The sequence below is a fragment of the Nicotiana tabacum genome, chromosome 4 (assembly GCF_000715075.1).
Source record: "Nicotiana tabacum cultivar K326 chromosome 4, ASM71507v2, whole genome shotgun sequence".
NCBI lineage: Eukaryota > Viridiplantae > Streptophyta > Magnoliopsida > Solanales > Solanaceae > Nicotiana > Nicotiana tabacum.
The window spans coordinates 51,519,437-51,534,498 of NC_134083.1; the positions used below are offsets into that span (position 1 = coordinate 51,519,437).

General features: G+C 37.1%; 2 protein-coding genes across 3 annotated transcripts; one reads left to right on the plus strand and one right to left on the minus strand.

Moving 5' to 3' along the window:
- The first annotated feature begins 1,502 nt into the window (after positions 1–1,502).
- On the plus strand, positions 1,503–3,425 carry LOC107804480 (uncharacterized). Its single transcript, XM_075250809.1, has 4 exons — positions 1,503–1,532; positions 1,638–1,958; positions 2,106–2,707; positions 2,825–3,425. Exons 1-4 carry the CDS (start codon positions 1,503–1,505, stop codon positions 3,423–3,425), a joined length of 1,554 nt encoding a protein of 517 aa, XP_075106910.1.
- Positions 3,426–3,673: 248 nt separating this feature from the next.
- On the minus strand, positions 3,674–8,180 carry LOC107804484 (pentatricopeptide repeat-containing protein At5g16860-like). 2 transcript variants are annotated; one of them, XM_016628386.2, is made up of 2 exons: positions 5,024–8,180; positions 3,674–4,136 (listed from the first exon to the last, which is right to left on the minus strand). In XM_016628386.2, the coding sequence occupies exon 1, from the start codon at positions 8,048–8,050 to the stop codon at positions 5,519–5,521; it is 2,532 nt and encodes an 843-aa protein (XP_016483872.1). In that variant the 5' UTR covers positions 8,051–8,180; the 3' UTR covers positions 3,674–4,136; positions 5,024–5,518. The 2 variants fall into 2 exon arrangements, with proteins under 2 accessions (XP_016483872.1, XP_016483871.1); XM_016628385.2 differs by having other exon boundaries at positions 3,804–4,136; positions 5,028–8,180.
- Positions 8,181–15,062: the final 6,882 nt, after the last annotated feature.

The following is a 15,062-nucleotide window of genomic DNA, read 5'->3' on the forward strand; positions in this document are numbered from 1 at the left end:
GCTCCGCCAGGGGCGGACCCACGTAGGGTCAAGAGGGTTCAAATGAACCCGCTTCGTCGAAAAATAACACTGTATATATAAGTATATTTTATATTTCTAAGAACGTTTTATGTATAAAAATTATTTTGACCCTGCTTAAAACATTGATGACGAATAGCATGTTGGCAAAGTGGGTTCAAATTTTTCCCAAGGTCTTGAGTTTGAAACCAGTCAGAATTATTTTGTTTTAATACGTATTTCCTATTTAAATACGACGTCGTTTATGTCTAAAATACAATGACCCAACCCATTCCCAAACTAACAGCCCCAATTCCGAAACCCTTCTCTATTTCTCTGCATATTTTATAAAAAATGCTTGTTGTCTCTCTCTCTCCCTCCCCTTCCTGTCTCTCTCTACTGAATCTTTTAGTTCAATTTCAAGGTCATATTGCTTCCTTCCATAGTTGTCTCCTGCCATTAGCCTCTCACTCTCTCACCATCAACTATCACCATCAGGTTTCTCTCTGATTTCTAATTTTTTTTCTTGTACATATAAATTAGGTCTATCTTATCAATTATCATTAAGTGATTTAGGGATGACTAATTGACTATAACACATTGGATTCAGATTAATTTTTTTTTCTAAGTGTATGAGTGTATTATGTATATGTGTTTGGCTAACTGCATTATATAAGTGTTCCTTTCAATTAACTCAATTATTTCATGATATAAATAATCTGCTTTAAAATACTTGCCCATCACTAGAATTTACATTGCTGATTTTTTTATTTGTTCTCTTTGTTGCTTTAAGAAAAATTATGATGAAAACAATAACTCTTGTAAAGGCATTTTGAACTTTCAAAGTTGTGGTCCAAAGCTATTTAATGATGATTAAAATCTCATCTAATTGTTTTATAATATAATGATATGTAAAATAAAAGAAAATTAAATTATTGGTGAAGAATGAATAAAAGTTAGTTTAAATTTATGTTTAATTAAATTATTCTTCTAATTCGAATTCTAATTTGGTAATCCAGTTTATGTTACAATGAAGAGATTTTATCCTCCGGTATCTTTCAAGTTGTCACAATCAAGTTCATCCTCTCTAATTGTTACTCCCGTGGAAGAAAATTTGAACCAATTAGTAGAACAACCTCAATCTTCTATAAAAACAAAGACAATGAATAGATCTCGATTCTTTAAAGACTGATCCAAAGGAGAGATTACCCATTAGAGACTTTCATCCAAATAAGCGTGATGAGATTAGAAGAGAATACCTCCGAAGAGGTCCTTGCCAACCCCGATATCATAAGTTTCCTCAAAGAGATTTTTCGGGCTTAAAGCGTCGTTTCAATCCTAAATGGTTTAAAGTATATCATAATTGGTTGGAGTATAGTGAGATTGAAGATGCAACTTACTGTTTGTATTGTTACTTATTTCAAAATGAAGGCATTCATCAAGGTGGAGGTGATATATTTTCAAGTTTAGGATTTAAGAGCTGGCACAAAAAGAACAGATTAGATATGTATGGGTCGAGCAGTATTCATAATCAGGCAAAAAGGAAATGTGAAGATCTATTAAAACAAAAACAGTCAATTCAAATTTCATTTGATAGGTAATCCACTCAAACCAAGCTCGAATACAAAATTCGTTTGAAGGCTTCAATTGAGGTGGTGAGACTCCTATTGAATCAAGGATTGGCATTCCGTGGACATCGTGAAGATGAATCATCATTAAACAAGGGTAACTTTCTTGAGATTCTTTCATGGTATGCAGAGAGGTGCGATAAAATTCGTGATCTTGTGTTGAAAAAGACTCCAAAGAATGATCAGTTGACTTCTCATAAAATTCAGAAAGACATTATCATTGCATGTAAAATTGAAACAGTTAAAGCAATTATGGACGATCTAAATGGAGACTTTTTTGCATTGCTAGTTGATGAATCATATGATGTATCACGCAAAGAGCAATTAGCTATTGTCATGTGATATGTTAATAGATGCGGATCTGTGGTGGAGCATTTTATTGGGATCGTTCACCTTCGTAATACTACTACTTTGTGTTTAAAAGCAATTGTTGATTACCTTGCTCAACATTCTTTGAGTTTATTTTATGTGCGTGGACAGTGCTATGATGGAGCAAGCAACATGCAAGGGGATTTACGTGGCCTCAAAACTTTGATTCAACAAGAAAGTAAATCTGCTTATTTCATTCATTATTTTGCACACCAACTTCAATTGACTCTTGTTGCGGTATCCAAAAAGTGTCTTGAAGTGGGAGAACTTGTATTGTTGGTTTCTAATGTATTGAATATAATGGGAGGTTCTTTTAAACTTATGGATGATCTTCGAGAATCTCAAGCTGAAAAAGTTCAAGAGGTATTAGACATGGGTGAACTTGAAACTGGTAGGGGTTTGAATCAAGAACTTGGTCTTGCTAGAGCTGCAGATACTCGTTGGGGTTCGCACTACAAATCTTTTAAGAACTTTATTTCTATGTTTGGCTCAATTATTGATGTTCTTGATACTATCGTTGTTGATGCCCGGACTTTAGAAGAAAGAGCTAAGGCAAAGGGATATCTTAGCACTTGTCAAACATTTGAGGTTGCTTTCATGTTGTACCTAATGAGAGATGTTTTGGGGATCACAAATGAGCTTAATACATCCTTACAAAAAAAGGAGCAAGATATTGCAAATGCTATTCTACTTGTTGAAGTGGCAAAGAGACGGTTGCAAAAGCTAAGAGAAGAAGAATGAGATTCACTTATTGATAAGGTATCTGCATTTTGTGTCAAGTATAATATTTTGATACCAAACTTTGATGACTTCTATGTTAACTCTGGAAGATCTCGATGTAAAGTTGCTGATTATACTATTTTACATCACTATCGTGTTGATATATTTTTTAAGATTATTGATTGGCAAGTTCAAGAACTCAATGCTCGTTTTAATGAGGTGACAACGAATTTGCTTGTTGGAGTAGTTTGCTTAAATCCAGTTGACTCATTTTCCAGTTTTGACATAAAAAAGATATTGAGGATGGCTCAATTATATCCTGATGATATTGATGAGAATATAACGGTTACACTCAAGAATCAACTTGAAACTTATATTGTTGATATTCGTGATGTTGATGAAAGGTTCTCAAATCTACAAGGACTTGTTGATCTTTCTGAAACACTAGTTAAGACAAAGAAGCATTTGAATTATCCATTTGTGTTTCGCCTTGTGAAATTTGCTTTGCTTCTACCTGTTGCCACTGCTACCGTTGAAAGAACTTTTTCGGCGATGAAGTTGATCAAGAGTGAATTGCGAAACCGAATGAATGACGAATTCATGAGCAGTTGTTTGGTACCTTATGTAGAAAGAAAAATATTTAACACCATTTTTGATGAGACTACTATGAATACGTTTCAGGAAATGAAAACTCGTAGAGGACAATTGTAATAATATATTTTATTAATATATTTTTTTATTGACCTCTTTATATATTTGCTTCTTCGTATTTTGAACCCGCTTGATAAAAATTCTGGGTCCGCCACTGAGCTCCGCCTTGCTGGCAAGCATGCGTGAGATGATTTACATCTCTAAAAACTTAAAACACATTTGGATTTGTTCTTCAATCTCTGGTTAATAGCTTTGGTGAGGATGCAATGAGATCGATGTTAGTACATCCCCAAAACACGAAGCAAACAGAATCTAAATTTGTTCTTCGATCTTGGCATGTACATGGTCTAGTTAAACTGTTTAATCTACAATAGGTTTCCTGTGCTTGGAAGGGCCGAGTGTGCACTTCAAAAGACGTGAAGTTTCCCTAGAAGCAAAGAAAAACAGAAGGAAATTTTTTTAAATGAAAAGGAATAATTTCCTGCTTACACGGTTACACCTAGTCATATACTTCAGACTTTGCAGACAGGTCCAGTATTACATCTTCTTTTAACAAAGATACTTCCAGGAGCGTACTCGTTTGCATAGAAATATAAAGAATTGATAGAGCCTTCCATATGTATGTCACCAGGTTGATTTGTACAAGGAGATCTGAGCTCGTACATTCTTGCTGAAAAGCCATCCATCAATTTCCGCAAGTACTTCCACCCAAATGCTACAATCTTTTTGTCTCTGCCAAAACCAATCTCGACGTGCAACTTGGGAGAAGTTCTACAAACAAAGTCACTATATTACCCACAAATTTACAAGCTTATAGAAGGAATGAAAAGATGTAACACAGAAAAAGAATAGATACATGGAAGTTAGTTTCAGCCTCTTTCTTTGATGAGATTTAAACAGCAGGCTATTAGAGACGGGAGAAAAAAACTCAGTACTATGGATTATTGTGAAAAAAATGCTACCAAATCTATTAACCTCTTACTCTGCAACTGCAACATCAAGAATTCTTGGTCCATTCTAAACCCCGAGGCTTTCAAAAAATAGACTACACTATCCAAGCTTTTGAAAATGCAGGGTATGCCTAGCCTGCAAGATACCATATAGCCTATTTGTCTAGAGTAAGTCTTTTCTCAGTTATTGCTATGCCTTATGGAAATAACGGATGATCTTGTCAAACGCTTGGATAAATGCAATTTTTTTGGATAAGTAACTATTGGGATAAATGCAAATTAACACAAAAGAAGAGAACCAATGTGGCATAAAGCTTAAGTCTACATCTTCATTATTAGAGCATGCTGTAAGAGATTGCAATACTACTAATGAATATACATCAAAATCATTTTGCATTCAAAAAGATAGACCAGACTACACAATAGTTGCTCGTCCATGTCAATCAGCACATGAACATGGAAACTGCTAAGCAGACTATCCAAGAGCATGCTCCTTCTTCGCAAAACACTCCGAAGAATCATCTTTATTCACTTTTTCACGTGCAAGAGTGTGTGTGTGTGTGTGTGTGTGTGTGTGTAGAGAGAGAGAGAGAGAGAGAGAGAGAGAGAGAGAGAGAGAGAGAGAGAGCATGTTTTGAAGTTTTAGATTTGTTCTATAACAAACTGCGTGCTTCAGAAAAGGTGTTTCTTTGAGCTTCAGAAAGGTACCTACTTTGACCAGATATCTGGTGTGGTGTGGCGTTCCAGAAGGACTCGGTTAACACTTTATCATTCACACCGACCAGCTAGGCCGCTGTCACTTGGTATCGGATCTTTTCCAAATGAATCATTTGCCCTGATGTCAGCCGTGTGGAAACTGAACCAAGGTCAGGATTGGATGACCCGGCTGGTGACATGCTTAAATTAATCCCAACTCTAACACGAACATCCTTGAGTCATTAAACTTAAAAGTTCTTTTTTCAAGCAACCTATGCTTCACGTTATACTTCTTATGCTTCGCATTAGTGATTTTCTTTCCGCACCTCAAAGAGAATACATAACCAGAATGTAGTTCATAGCTGTCACCAGCATTCACCGATGTAGGCAACAGCCTGTGGCCCTGTAGTTAATGCCTCAGTCATTTTTTTGCTTGTACCTTTCATCTTTCGCTAAGAACATTGTATAGATATGCCCACAAAACTTGTTCCACAAGAACAAAACTCTCTACCAAAACCCTCTACAAGAGCAAGATCCATTCTTGATATGATGGAAGCGACTTGAGTCCCTCAATATTATTTCATGTTCAATAATCTTGGAGATGTATGTCATTGCAGTATGACAGTCCCCACAAACTCGCAGATTCTTGGTTATTCTAATAGGCACTCCAGGAGCTGACGTGAGAATACCATAAGCAAGGGCCAGCTTTTCACTATGTTCAACAAGAAGATCGCCTTTCTCTTCATCATCTACATCATGAAGTGCAAAACTTGTCTCCGGAATATAGCCCATTGCTTTGATACGGTGAATCAGGTCTTCTAGGAGATTGTATATCTTTTCAGACATTGGATGAGATCTGTCCCCCACAAAAAATGTAACAGTCTCCTTCTTTCCTTGAACCCAGCTACATCCAGGTCTCTTCCTTATGCCAGAATGTTTCATAAGAGATCTAACCCGAGCCACATCTTTCCAGCGTCTGGCATTAGCATATATATTTGACATAAGGGTATAAGTCCCATCATTATCAGATTCCAATTCTGACAACTTAGCAGCAGCATGCTCCGCAAGATCCACATTTTTATGCACCCTACAAGCACTAAGCAGTGCAACCCATACTACTGAGGTTGGTTCCGTAGGCATGTCTTCAATGAGCTTCATAGCTTCATCCAGTCGACCAGCACGACCCAACAGGTCTACCATGCAGGCATAGTGTTCAGCCCCAGGAATAACTCCAAAATCTCCATTCATGTTGTTGAAATAATTCATACCCTGGTCAACCATTCCAGAGTGGCTACAAGCATATAGCACAACAAGAAAAGTTACACCATCTATTGGCAAACCTGCTCCTCTCATCTCGTTAAAAATTTGGAGAGCCTCCGCTCCACGACCATGCATCCCATAGCCAGTCATCAAGGATGTCCATGAGACCGTATTCCTATGGCTCATGTTATCAAACACAGCTCGAGCTGCATCAGCATCTCCAGATTTGGCATACATGTCAATAAGACAGTTAGCCACAAAAACCATTGTAGGTTCATATCCTTGTCGTAGCACATATGCATGAATTTGTCTACCAATCCTAAGACTAGACAGACGAGCGCAAGCTACCAGAGCACAAGATATGGTATATGCATTTGGGATTACAAAATACTCATCCTTCAGCATGGCCAAAAAAAGTTCTAAAGCATCATTGGCATCCCCATGTTGAGCATATCCACCAATCATGACTGTCCACGTAACAACATTCCTATCTCTCCTGTCAATACTATCAAACATGGTCTGAGCAATTTTCATCTCCTTGCACTTTGCATACATGTCAATCAGAGCATTAATCACCATGAGATCCTCCTCAGGATTCCTTCCTTCCAAACTCAACATTCTCTTAATGGCATAGCAATGAGTTTCCTTCCCTTGAAGCAGTGCCCCAATAGCAGCACAACCTGAAAGCACAGAAACAAGAGTGATAACATTTGGCTCTGCCCCAGAAAGCATCATCTCCTTAAATACATCAAGAGCCTCATAGCCTAAATCCCTCTGTGCATACCCTGCAATCACAGCACTCCATGTTACAACATTCAATTCAATCTCTTCCTCCCTCATTCTCTTAAACAACCCCAAAGCCTCATCAAATTGTCCTATCTGAGAGTACCCAGTTACCAATGCGTTCCAAGAAACCACATCTTTCACCTCCATTCGCTCGAAAACCTTGTTAGCATCATCCAAACGCTTGCACTTGGCGTACATATCCACAATCGCATTCCCTACAAAAACATCCTCATACAAACATCTCCGAATCGCATAACCATGAAGTTGTTTTCCTCGTTTCCACACCCCCAAAGAAGCACAAGCTGGAAGCACATTAACTAAACTAACAGCGTCAGGACGCAGCTCAAAATTATTAGACGAAACCATCGAATCAAACAAGTCCAAAACTTTCCTATCCTCATCCTTCTGTAAATAAGCTGCCGCCATCGAATTCCAAGAAATAACATCAGTAATTCCTCTCACAACCGTTTCATCAAACTCCTGGCGTGCATGACCCAACATCCCACATTTCCCATACATAGCAATTAGACCATTGCATACAAACACATTGGAGTCTAACCCAGATGTTAAAATAAGGGCATGTACGGATTCACCGCAAAGGAGGGACTGAAGCTCGCCGCATGCTTTGAGGACATAAGGGTATGTATAACCATCAGGGTTCCAATTAAGTCTTAACATTTCCCGGAAGAGGGCAAGGGCAGTTACGTGATGTCGGATAATAACGCTGCGTTTGATAAGGTTGTTCCACCAGAACACTACCTGGGATGACCATGTTGTAGGGTCTGCTGAAGGTGAAAAGGCGCCCGTAACAACGAGTTTGGCTTTGATACAAGACTTGCATTGTCTGAGAAGGTAAACGAAAGAGGAAGGAACTGATGCTCTGAGGAGTAATGTTGAAGAAGAGATGGAAGCGAAGAAGGTGGTGGTTTTGAAGGGAAAGTAAAGTAGGGTTGTTTCTGAAAGTTTTGGAGGCAATGACGAGGGAACAAGCATACTGTACTTCAAAGTTGATAAACGCAAACTTGGTCATTTTAAGCGGGCAACCAGCGGCTTCCACTTTTTACTAGTAGCTTTTAAAAAAGAATTGCATATACCAAAAAGCATGAGGAAATTACTAATTTAACACATAAATCTAGGCGAATTTCATTACGAATCAATGCTATGAGTAGTAAGGTGTTCTATTATAATACGAAAGAAGGTTTTTCATACATGAACTCACCTCTCACCACAAGCACAAAATTATAGCTTGGAGAAAAATAACCCCGTCAGTAAGAATTTGTGACGGTATGACCTATGGGTGTTTAACGGGCTGGACACAAAAAAAATCAGCCCGTCCGTTTAATGTTGTGGGCTGAGTTAGCGGGCTGTACATTTTTTGGTTTTTTTTTGTCCGTCCGGGTTCGGGCTTAGCGGGCTGGACCGGGCCGTGCAATTTTTTTTTTAAGTAAGTTTTATTTTTCTTATTCAATGTTATTGATACTTAAGTGTTTGCAAACTTTTAAGGCTTAGAATTAAACTTTGAAGTTTAAAGTTTTAAATTTTAAATTTGAATTTTACAATTTTAAAATTGAAATTTGAAAGTAAGTGGCTACAAAAAATTATTTAATAAGACCAATAGGCAATATGTAAGGATCAAGCTCCGAAGACTTTCATTTGATATTTTTATTGAATAATATATAATACTTCAAATTAAGTTGCAAGTTCTTTTTTGATTTTGTTATTTTTGAACTTGCAAATTAAAAGTTTACAACAATTATAAAAAAAAAATAGTACATCACCTGCTTTGCATCATTTTTGTAAGTTCATCCGTGTCAACATGAAGTTCTTGGTTTCCGGCATTGGTTGAATCAGAACCATAAACCAATATGTAAGGTTCTTTTTTTATGCGACTGTTGAAATCGGCACATTTAGCACGTCTCGAGCCATGGCCGAAAGAACAAGAAATTGATTTGAGTTGCTCCTCCACCAACCCAGTGATAGAAATTCCTTTGTGCGGGGATCTGCTGACTTTTGCAAGTAGAATTGAAGTTCATCAATATTCCTGCTACTGGTTTGTTGATGCTCCCCTAGTGTAGACCAAATCAAATAATCTTCAACACCATCATTATCATCCAAAGCACTGGTCCCAGATGTTGAAACTGAACTTGAAGGAATATTTGCATCTATAGTAGAAGAAGCATCAACAATGTTAGCATAATAATTATATAATATTTCTAAATGTTTGTGTAGATCAGAAATATAAGTGTCAATATCAGGAGTTTCAGTTGGTCCAATATCCATATAAGAATATAAAGCAGTGATATATTGGCGACAAGTGATTATTTTGATAGAAGGGTTTAAAATAGCATCAATTAGGTAAATAGGGGGAATTGGGTAGAAATATTTTTTAAACTTATCTAGCATAGATTCAACAACAAAAGTATATCCTTTTTTCTTCTTCAAATTATGTAGTAAAAGAGAAATTTCAGCAATATGAACTAAACCATTTGTAATAGTAGGATAATTTACAATATTTGAATTTGACCGTTGGCAACGGTCCAAAAAAAATATTAAAAAACGGGTTGTAACCCGTTAAAAACCCGTTAACGGGTTAACGGACTTAGCGGATTCCGATACACCGGTATCAAAAAAATATTCATTTGAAACCCGCTCCCCGCCCAATCCGTCCCAGCCCGCCCCCCACGGGCTGAACCGGGTTGTAAACGGGTCAGACCAGCCCGATTAACAGGTATAGTATGACCCTGTAAAGGTGGGGACATGTATTCCAAAGAGTGTTAGTGTCAAACAAAGTACACATTAAAAGTTGATAAAAAAGAATCTGTTAATCTAAATTATGGAGAAAGAACAACAAATTGTGTGTACCTTGTTACGCGCAACGGAAGTCGTTGTAGTTGCTACCAAGAAAATTGGTCCCAAATCTACTTTGAATCACTAGGAAATATAGTTAATCTTTCACCAATTAAATGTCCTAACTTGTGTGTGTTTTTTCGTGTAGAGATGATTTGTCAGAGAGAAAATTCCTACGCTTGAGAAGTTCTAAGTTTTCTCTTTAACATAAATAGGCAGAGTAATAGCAGTTAAGGAAGATAACTCACCACTCCCTTTTGCACGTTTACTTTAGTGGGAGTTTGTGATTGTGTGGTAACTTCTCTTAATCTCTCTTACTTATCTCTCCTAACTGGGTCGGGTCAGCCCCATGGAGCGACCCACGACCCATAATCTAACATCTCCCACTTCGTTCATAGTGGGCTAGATCGATGTTTGATACACAATTCATACTGGTAAATAGTTGGTGCGACCTACGAGCACAAAGAGTTATAACATTCCAAAACCAATTAAAGGTTGTACTAAAGCTTTATGTAAAAATCCAATCACATACGGAAAGGATTAACTACTAGCATGAGGATCTTATTACTCGCAATACCCTAGACATCATTCGCTACTCCTATAGCTTGTTATCCGATCCTCATCCTCGAAAAGAGGTGAACTCGAGTTAATGTATAACTTTATCCATAATTTCCCTTGTTACACTATGGTAAGTGCAATGGTCGACCTATGAATACAAGTTATATTATTTATTTTAGTTGTCTTCCCTTTCTACTCGAAACTATCCATCTCAGATCAACTGCTTTCTTAAACATGCACTACATTGCCGAATCACTCATGGCTATTAGTGACATGCTAAAGTAGCAACATCGATCGGCACTTCAAGAAACAGTAAAAGGTCAAAAGGTATTCCAATAAAAGTTAATATAACTTTTGGGGATCTCACACAATAAAGAAGTATGGATCAATTCTTTCATATCACATTGGTTGACAGCACACATGGTATGAAACACATGTTACGGTATTCTCACCATATATCAGTGCATGTGTCTAATTGTTTTACTCATTCAACACCGTACAGATCTTGGTCTAGACACCTACAAATGTATTAACCCGAATTTCTCACTTCAATAATCTTCAATCTATCTTCTTAGAGAAACTCGCATCTGGCTTACAAAATAAGGCATAATTGAATGGTGGAATTCGTAACTCTAACTAGTTGTCAGGACCGACCTTTACAAGTGAAATATGACCTCACACTATTCAAGGTTCTATAAGGTCTCATCTCTTCATGATTCTCAACGTAAGAGGAAATTACTCGTGTGAGAGAGTCAATCTTCCGACCTGTTCAACACACTTTGCCAACAAAATATCATCACATGCATACAAGATATGAACATAAAATCAACAATAAAATATTGATGAGCATATTAAAATAATCAAGTTATTTTACAATACATAATCATGGTCATATTCTTCGCAAACCTAGAGTCATAACATGTTTCTCAAATAGGTCTCTAGTTATCGCCTTGTAAAAGGATCAATTATCATATTTCGCGTAGGAATGTACTGTAAATTTATCTCTCTGCTTGCTACCATGTCTCTCACAGAGTTATACTTGATGTCAATGTGTTTGGTCTTACTGTGATACTTAGGATCTTTTGTGTATGCAATAGCCGCTTGACTATCACAATATAGAGTCATGGGACCCTAAGAGTCCTTTGTAATATCCAAATGCTCAAAGAATCTCTTCAACCAAACAACTTCTTGTACTGCAGATGCACTAGCCAGGAACTCAACTTCCATCGTCGAAAGAGTTGTACATGTTTGTTTCTTACTTTTTCATGAAATAACACCACCATTAAGTAAGAAAACATAAGCGGATGTTGATTTTCTATCATTCTGATCACCAGCCCAATCAACATTTGTATATCCTCTCAAGTATAAATTATTTCCACTATAACATAGTGAATAATCAGCATTTTCTTTCAGGTATCTAAAAATTCTCTTCACAACTTTCTAATGTTCTCTTCCAGGATTAGATTGATACCTGCTAACTAGACCTACAACATAACAAATGTCCGGACGAGTACACATCATAGCGTACATCAAGCTCCCGACATCACTTGAATACGGAACTCGAGACATGTCTTTCTTTTCATTTTCAGTCTTGGGACACATTTCAAGGCTTAATGTTTCACCTCTCGCTATAGGAGTATCCATGGATTTGCAACTATTCATGCGAAAATTCTCCAAAATTTTGTTTATATAAGTTTCTTAAGATAGACTCAATAACTTTTTGGAATGATCTCTTCGGATCTTAACTCCAAGGATATAGTCTGCCTCACTCATATCTTTCATGTCAAATGACTTTGAAAGTCATGACTTGATAGTTTTCAAATACTCCAAATTGTTTCTGGCCAATAAAATATCGTCCACATAAAGAGAAAGAATTACAAACATCCCATTGGACTTCTTCACATAAATGCAATGACTTCATTGATCATGGTGAAATCATACGAGATCACATGCTTGTGAAATCTCAAATACCATTGCCTTGAAGATTGCTTCAGGCCATAAATAGATCTTTTCAATTTACAGACCTTCTTTTATTGGCCTTTAACGATGAAGCCTACATGTTGTTCCATGTAAATTTATTCGTTTAGTTCTCCATTGAGAAAAGTTGTTTTCACGTCCATTTGATGTAATTCCAAATCCAAACGTGCAACAATAGCTAAAAGTAAGCGAGTTGAGGTAAATTTCACAACTGGTGAAAATGTTTCCTCATAATCTATTCCAAATTCTTGAGTAAAGCCTTTTGCCACCAATCGCACTTTGTATCTTTCTATTGACCCATCCGCTTTGTGTTTAACTTTGAGAACCTATTTGTTTCCAATGGCTCTACGCCCAGGCGGAAGGTCAACTAGATCCCACACTTTATTTGTTTTCATGAAATCTAATTCTTCTTTCATTGCTTTCATTCACTCATATTTTCCAGGGCTCGATAAAGCCTCAATCAAAGACTTTGGCTCATCCATTTCTGTAGGAAATACCAAGAAAACGGAATCTTCAATCTCATAAGTACGTTTGGGTATATTTTTCTTGGTACTCTTTTGTAGTTGAAATTCAGGTTCGTTAGAAGAATTTTGGGATTGAGAGTTCCCACTCCCACTCGGGTCAAGAATAAGATCTTGATCAAGTTGATTATTAACTGTGTGAGAAGACACTTGATGACTATCTGAATTCAACATTTCATAAAGAGGCTCTCCATTCTTTACCTCGCGCTTCTTTGGAAAATTATTTTTTAGAAATATGATATCTCGTGATTCAATCTCAATAACACTTCCATCATCTAATTCACTAATGAACACATACCCTTTGGAGTGTTCTGAATATCTTATTGTTACACCCTATATTTTCGTACGTAAAAATGCATCGTAAGCAAACTAATGTAGGACCAAAAATGAGATAATTTTTAAAAGTATATAAAGTAAGTTAATCATGTTACCTATGAGGTTACAAATATTGAAGATCATGAACAACAAGTACAAAGAGGGTTGGACAGTTCAGAAGCTAAAGCAATTGTATAAAATAATGTTTCGTCGAAAGTCGACAAGTTGGGAATGTTATAACATGTACCTTTGGGGTGAGACTAGGGTGATTAACATGATAAGGAGATTATGTTATGATTTATATTAGTCGTATGACATCCGTGTGTTATGTTTTAATGTCAAGGGAGTTGTGGAACAAAAGTCGATGAAAGTCATCACAAGTTACACTCATAAGTTTTACTGAAACTTTGGGTCAAATGTAACTGCAATTTTCTCCCAATATACTTAGAGTTATGGGGTGTTCCACCTATCCAATTAAAGATCTATGAGTCTATTTTCCAATGCATTAAACCGTTTGTCAATATGACATCGGAGTAATGAGATATGGGTATTTTTGCGATACTGCGCAAGCTGCTAGGTGACAAGTAGGTGTGTCACCTACTTGCTTAAATGAAAGCCCAAAAATGGGCCATTTCGGGTCGTCCAAGGAGGCCTTTTAAAGGCCTATTTTTTTCATATATTAGACTTAAAATAGAGCATAATAACCAGACATAAGCTCTGCAAAGAATCCTCCCAAAAATTTCCCACAAACCCTAATTGATTTTCTCTCCCTTTCAAGTTCTAATTGGAGGTAAAACCTAGAGTTTGAAGAACCAAGATAGGAGCTGAGTTATCCAAAAAATAAGGTGAGTTTACTGCTCCCTTTCATCCAGTTTTTCTTCTATAAATTCATGGTAAGTCGTTCTATACTTGTGAGAACTCACGGGACGGTGATCGGAAGCCGTGAGTTCAAGTTATTCACTTGTAGCAGACTATTTTGTGTTGCTGTTGGGCTGCGTGTTTTACTACTATTTTGTGGAGTTTTGGAGGAGGAAGGGGGTGTAGAAACACCATATAAATGTAGGGTGGTTGGCTGGTCGTTCGTCATAACATTTTCGGGTCGTTTGACACTACTACGGTGGTCGTTTTGTGTATGAAGAGATTGGGGTGTGTTGGGTTGTTTTGTAGTATTTGATGGTGTATATAGGGCTGGAAAATGATGTGTTTATGTTGTCATTGTTCTGTTCTTGTATTGTTGGTGTTATCTTGAATTTGGAGGAAGTAAGGATTATAGGGGAGATGCTGCCCGTTTTAATACAAAATAAGTTTGTCATTCGGTGTGCGATAGTTGTAACTTTCGTAACTTAACGATAGTATTATTATCATTCTTGTAGATTAAGGTGCGAAGAGGTGAGTTCAACTTGGTGATTGGAAAGATTGTGATAAGGTATGTTAAGGCTAAGCCTTCCTTCATTTTGGCATGATCTCGTAGCTACATGTGTTAGTAATGAGACAAAAAGAGAAGTTCATATTCATGAATTTATTCACACTATTCTAGTCTCATAAGTTACAATATTATTCCTTATCGAGACTCTATATTCAATTTTAGTATTGTCTTCTTCCAGTCAAGAGAGCAGCAAGCCTATATATACAGTATTACAGTATTTTCATTACCATCGAGCTATAATCGATGGGCAGGCCCCTATTGGGCAACCTCTGATCAGATGGAAAGTTATATACCGAGCCTACTGTGGCCGAGCGCCTATGAGCGAGCCCAGTATGGTCGAGATACATAGCCTAGTATGGCC